A 6,695-nucleotide genomic window follows, 5' to 3' on the forward strand; every position below is an offset into this window, starting at 1 on the left:
AAGATTTTGAAAAAAAATATGAACCAAAAAAACCCCACCAAAAAAAAAAAAAAAAAAAGCCCCAAAACAATGCCCGAACCCAACCTGAAACTCTTCCTGTGATTGTTCTGACCACAGATCATCACAGACGATCAATCAGGTTAATCTGGATTATCTAAACCAGAAGTGTTGATTATTTACCTTAACGATACAATAACACCCAGTGGCCGACTGACGAAGTAAAAGAAACATTAAAACCAACCAGAATTATCCTTTAAAAAGTCGTAGAGTAGAAAATGAGTCCAGCGAGGTGGGACGTCAACGACACCGGTCTGAACCGGTCTGAAACCGGACCAGTCTGTCACTGTTTGTGTCTCAAAACTGAAGAAGTCTCTCAGACCAGACCGGACCTGAAGTCTAACTTGGCAAAAAAACAAACAAAACAAAAAAAACAAAACAAGTGTCTGTGTGTGTGTTTGTGTGTCTTTGTGTGTGTGTTTGTGTGTCTTTGTGTGAGTGTTGGGTGAGGATCAGGAGAGGCAGAGGGAGCTGGGGGAGGAGGCGAGGGTGCAGACGGGCGTGGGGACGCCGTAGTAGGAGGGGTCGGTGAAGGGGAAGAGGAAGAGGAAGAAGAGGATGACGCCCATCAGGTAGGAGGAGAGGACGGTGAGGCGGTGCGGGTGCTCCAGCGCCGAGCTGATGGCGGGAAACCCCATGTAGTTACAGAAGGAGTGGCAGAGGACGGGGCCCATCAGGTGACCTGGGGGGAGGAGGGGGGAGACATTAACCCTCTGTTGACCAGGTCACAAGACGCATGATGAGAGATTAGAGCCTCTGGTGTCTGATGTTAGAAATCTGATCTGATTGATCATCTGTTTTCTGAAGAGACTCACATGATCTAATCTGACTGACAGCTGTAAAAGTTAATCAATCTATGAATAATTAACAATTTAAAGGGATAGTTTAACATTTTGGCAAATTGGCCCATTGCCATAATCCCTATAGTTGTAGCAGTAGGTTCGTTACCTTTAATTGTCGGTGCAAGCTATTTTCAGAACGGCGGAGCAGAGCCACGAGCTGCTCAGAGCTAGCCTCGTAAACCAGCCTCTCGCGGAAGTGCATTTCATTTCATTCCGAGGGAGAGTCTGGCCTCATCCCCATTCTAAGCGTTTGGCCTGAAACCCTCAGAAGGCCGAGCCAATCAGCGTCGCCCGCTGTGATTGACACAGCACGTTGGCCAATCAGGGACCGACTGGTGCAAAGCCCCGTCACTACACCAACTTGCTGATTGGCTGAATGGGGTTGTCTGTCAACGCTACTACCAAAGATATTAAACCGTCTTTGCTACTACTCCCGCCCAGCTCCCGCCCACCCCAAACGCTTAGAGGGGGGATGAGGCCAGACTCTCCCGAGAAATGAAATGAAATGCATTTCCGCGAGAGGCTGGTTTACGAGGCTAGCTCAGAGCTACACTACTAATGGAGGCTCATGGATTTCTTGGTTTCCCTCATCAAACTCATCAAATACACAATCCAACAACTCCAAAACGCTCTGGTGGACAAGTTGTGACCTGCACATTCACCACGCTATGAGATAATAACAGAACGTTACCAGACATCTTTTATTCATTGATCTTTTTTTAAATGTATCTTTTATTTTTATATTTATATTTATATGTTTGTTTAGGGGGATTGTGTGTGTGTCTATAACCAACTGGAAATGTGTTACTGTTAAGTTCTTGAAGGAGTCGCAGTGAAAATGTTGTTGTTTTCTGACCTAAAATGACAATAAAGGCGATTTATTCTATTTCTATTCTGTTCTTACTAGTCAGAATCTCAAGTGAAAGCCTTTTCCATGTTTTGCTGACAGCAAACACAAGGCCTTCAAAACGCTATTTTGTCCAAATCAAAGAGGCTGAAAAGGTGTTGTTACAGGTTATAGAGTATTAACTAAGAAAAAAGATGCAGAAAAAGTATCTGTTAGAAACAAGTTAACAACAAACAAAAAAAGCAAGCTGCTGCTCACCTGTCCTGATGAAGATGAAAGCTGTGTAGGCCCCGAACACGGCCGTGTAGGAGAACTGGAACACTGAGGTGGACCAAAACAAAACACATCATCATCATCATCATCATCATCATCATCATCATCATCATCATGTATCTCGTCATGTGACCCGCTGTCCTCACCTGCAGCGAGGAAGATCACCGACAGCGTCCCCTGTCTGAAGCGCAGCAGCTCGATCACGTGGTGGAAATGAGCTGGAGGACGAGTCACAAACACACATCAACAAACAAACACACCGGCAGCAGCAACAACAACAACAGCTGTTCTGTCTGTTTAACATCTGGAGTAGGGACTTTCAATACTTCTGATACCAGATGTGTCCATTTTAGGATCGATACTTATAATAAAGAGTCGATATTATCGCCAGTCTGCACTAGTTATGAGTTAACAACCATCAGCGCTGAGCCAAGCAGTGTCTCTGCTTGTACTTGTTAGTCTTTGGTTTTATTTTTGCTGTCTTTCAGTTGGATACTTTCCTGTTATTTTATATTGTCTTGTTATAGCTCGTTTGTTTTTTAGCTTTTTATTTTCTGTCCTCTCTTATGTTTGTGATGTTGAGAATTGGTGGAATTGGAATAAAAAACAAAAAACAACCATTTTCGTCACAGTAGACAGTTATTTCGCTTTTTACAGGACATATTCACCACCGGTTGGAAGAGACTATATCTACTTCCGGCGAACTACAGTTGTGTAAATCAATGAAACCCTTCCACACACACACACACACACTCAGATGAACTCACAGACCTAATGAGAGCAGGGGGATTAAAGTTTGGATTGTTATTACTGAAAAAATGTGTTTCTAATTAAAGAATCAGAAAGAAAATCTGTGATTTGTTCACTGCTGTCTCAGAGAAACACGGACTGTTGCTTTAAAATGGTCGATGTCATCCTCAAAATAATGTTCTGAATTAGCCATTTTGCATATACTATATTAGTTCTTTCAGAATAAAAAACAATGGTATCACACATCGTCACTATTGAGTCTGATCCCGTTAAAACCAGGTCCTCCTGACTGAAACCATGAACAGAAGAACATCTGAACTCGTCAACCTCCAAAATCTAATCATCTCATCCCTGTGATCAGTTGATGATGATTTGATTATTCTGATTTAAACGTCTTTGTTTATTATGTGGGTTGTGAAGTAAATTAACAAAGAGGATTAACGTTGGTTCAGCTCCATCTCTTCCTGTGGTTCGGTCGTTTCAAAACAAGACTCCAGTGTGACGTGACGTGACGGATCGGGACTCACCCACTCCGAAGAAGAGCGGGCAGGTGAAGATGGCGATGGCGGGGCCGGCGCAGGGCACCAGCATGGGCAGCATGCAGGCCCTGAACACCAGCTCCTCCGTCAGCGGTGCCACCACCTGGTTCCTGAGCCAGCGCATGTCGCTGAAGCACAGCGCCCAGAAACACGGGTCTGAGGCCGGAGAGGAGAGAAGAGAGAGAGAGGAGGAAACACAGAGTCAGTCGCTGTCATGAAGCAGCAGGTTGTTGAGGGAGGAGAAGAAGAGGAGGAAGAGTGTGGATGTTCTCACCAAATGCAACTCTCAACCCGTCCATGAAGCTCCAGGGACAGTCCATGGCCAGCTGCATGAGGGGGCCCAGGAACAGGACCTGATGGGCAAACACACAAACACAAATTGTCAAAAAAGTCAACAAAGATCAACCACAGCCAACTGCCAGACGCTACAGTCACATTACACTACCTGATTAAATTATCTAACAGAAGAGTAAAAGAAGTATCTTTTAAAATAATTCACAGAATTCACCCATCTAAACCCTAAATCCTGAAGATATTTTTCATTTATTTTGGTTTTGTCCTTTCTCAACCAAATTATGGGAAGATATTTGCAACCTGATTTCTTTTTTGATTGAACATAGTAACATAGTAACATAGTATATTGTTTGGCTTCACTGATAATCCATCTGCAAAAGAAAAACAATACTATAGCAGCAATCTTATTATACAGTTAGCCAAATGGCATATTCATGAATGTCGTTACACTAATCAAAAACCACTCTTTATTATTTTTGAAAATGAAGCCAAACAATATATAAAGTCTATTAAAAAATCCATCAACATGAAAGCTATGAAAACTTTGAATTTATGTACACTTTACAATGTTTTTGTATGAAAGCTTGTCTCTGTATTGTTGGTGTATTGATTTGTATTGCACCATGTTGGCTTAATGAAGTTAATTAAAGAAGAAAAGGAAGACTGTCACCTTCACCACATCCATCAACATTATGTGAGGTCGGTGTGTTTCTTACCATGGTGAGCAACAGAGGAAGTACGATGGCGGGGATGAGACCCTCGAACCGGATCCCCATGAGAGCCAGTAACGACGGGACGGTCTGACACACACACACACACACACACAGAGACACAATAAGTAAAGAGAAGAACAGTCAGGCTCAGTCTAATAACAGCACAAACAGGTGAAGTGTCAGACAGCAGCGACTCACCCTGACTCCTGTGAACTCCCTCCACACCCACACGAACAGAGGAGAGAGGCCCGACACGACGAGCACGCTGGTGAAACGTCTCTTTATCACCGTGGGATGATCCCTGAGGGTCGGACAGAGACCAACAGTCAGTGAGAGACGGACGTGCAGCTCCGACCATGTTACACTCATCAATCAATAATCAATATGTGATCAAACCTGTCATTCACAGCTCTAACTCAACTAAACCTCCTTGGATCACAGTCTATTTGCTTGTTTCCAGTGTCTTAACCTAGCGTCAATGTCACAGATTACACAATTTAAGCCAAATAAACCTCTTTCATGATCAATTCAATTCAGTTATTCAATAAAATATGTGTAACAACCTATTTTATATACATGTTTTGATCAAAACCAGTGTTAAGAAGCACATACACAGAGGGAAGATGTTGTTATACATTAACACTGTCGCTGATTTTGATCATTAATGAGGGATAAATAATTTTTTAAAAAGTTCATATTCAAACGTTGTTGTTTTTCTTCTGGTTTTGATTGTTACAGCTCTAATGTTAGCCTAAATGCTGGAAACGTCATATGACAAAATACACAACAGTTCGTGCAGCAGCCTCAACAGAGCAGACTATTCTCTCATTTTAATACAGTAGCATGTTGTTTCTTGCTGATGCTGTTGCATGGGTTAATCAGTTTCAGTTTTATTTTCTTTGGTTAGAAAGTTACACATAATAGCACATGGTCTGTGGCACATTTCATACAGAGACTATTACAAAGGTTGGGACTTTTAAAACTTCTTATTAGCTGCACCTTTTCTTTAACACACACATAGTCAAAATAAAATATGTTATTTATTTCATAATTTCACTCTTTTCCCCTGATTTTTCATTTCAGAAATCTGGTCTCCTTACTAACTGTGATAAGTTACGAGCTAATTAAGCGATTTGCACTTAGTGAAGTGTCATAAACCCCACACAGTGTTCAGTGTGTGTGTCCTCACCTGGGCAGGTCGCTCCTCCACACGTACAGACTGCCCACATAGGAGCAGGCCAGCAGCAGGCAGGACAGCACCGACAGCCAGCACAGACTGTCCGGCGCTGCGAAGTCGCCTTGGCCGGGTTTCCCCTCCTCTCCCTGGAGGAGGTTAGCTGAGATGTCCTGCTGCTCCTCCGCCATCACCACCACCACCACCACCACCACCAGAGCCTCCGCAGCCGCTGCAGCCGCTTCAGACACCGACACCCACACCGAGCACGGACCGGGCACCTGGACGGCCGCTGGACCGTCTAACCGCACAGACGAGCCGCCAACATGAGCCGGAGAGCTGTCGGTGCTCCACTTTCGAAACGTAAACTAACCTAGCTAGCTTCCCCGTCGCTGTATTTGTGCGTCATCAGAAGAAATACTTCTTCTTCGTCGTCGTCTTCTTATGTGGTGTTTTTAAGCGCCGGATGTAGTTACCGCCATCATGTGGCGCTTCTCTGGTATTTCACCTTTTCTTAGTTTCGGTCTTGTTCTTTTCATACCAACACAATTTTTAGCCTATGATAAATGTTTTACCTTACCAAACAGCTAAGGAGTAATTATTATGGTTTAGTAAATAACTTCTCTCAATCTCACTCGGCTCTTACTGAAATGAACTTGAAGTTTACAAAAAAATATGCCTATATCAATTGATTGATTATTTTTATTTAAGTGTCATGCACAGCTTTTTGTGCCCAGCCCGCACAGGTTTACAAGACACTCATTAATTAAAATGTTAAATGGTCTTTATTTGTATAGCGCTTTTACCTGAACGATACCCAAAGCGCTTTACAGTACATCGCATTCACCCATTCACACACACATTCACACACTGATGGTGGAAGCTGCCATGCAAGGCGCAATTAAATACATTCAAAGATAGCTTTGGCGTTTTGGAGGAGAGCGGAAGAGAGTTACCAAACAAAATGAAGAAGAAAACACAACAAAACAAAACAGAACAAAGCAAAACAACACATTGTATGCCTCATCTGTATGGATAGAAAATTCACTATACAACAAAATATATCTCTATAACCAGAGACAGAAATTCATATAGGCTTCCTAGGGTTTATTAATGGTAGAAAAATAAAATAAAGTAAAATAAGCCCTCTGGGATGAAATCGTGATAGAAATACTATTGTACTGGAAAAATAACCTATAAGAAAAG

At 42.7% G+C, this 6,695-nt stretch overlaps 1 protein-coding gene across 1 annotated transcript; it reads right to left on the reverse strand.

The window, feature by feature from the left end:
- Window positions 1–509: 509 nt before the first annotated feature.
- On the reverse strand, window positions 510–5,869 carry rce1a (Ras converting CAAX endopeptidase 1a; the record flags this gene model as incomplete). The annotated part of the gene is made up of 8 exons (XM_083992738.1): window positions 5,505–5,869; window positions 4,514–4,616; window positions 4,319–4,402; window positions 3,583–3,661; window positions 3,297–3,464; window positions 2,166–2,237; window positions 2,005–2,067; window positions 510–739 (listed from the first exon to the last, which is right to left on the reverse strand). Exons 1-8 carry the CDS (start codon window positions 5,678–5,680, stop codon window positions 510–512), a joined length of 975 nt encoding a protein of 324 aa, XP_083848864.1. The 5' UTR covers window positions 5,681–5,869.
- Between the last annotated feature and the right edge of the window lie 826 nt (window positions 5,870–6,695).

This window comes from Trachurus trachurus (assembly GCF_905171665.1).
Source record: "Trachurus trachurus genome assembly, chromosome: 18".
NCBI classification, from domain to species: domain Eukaryota; kingdom Metazoa; phylum Chordata; class Actinopteri; order Carangiformes; family Carangidae; genus Trachurus; species Trachurus trachurus.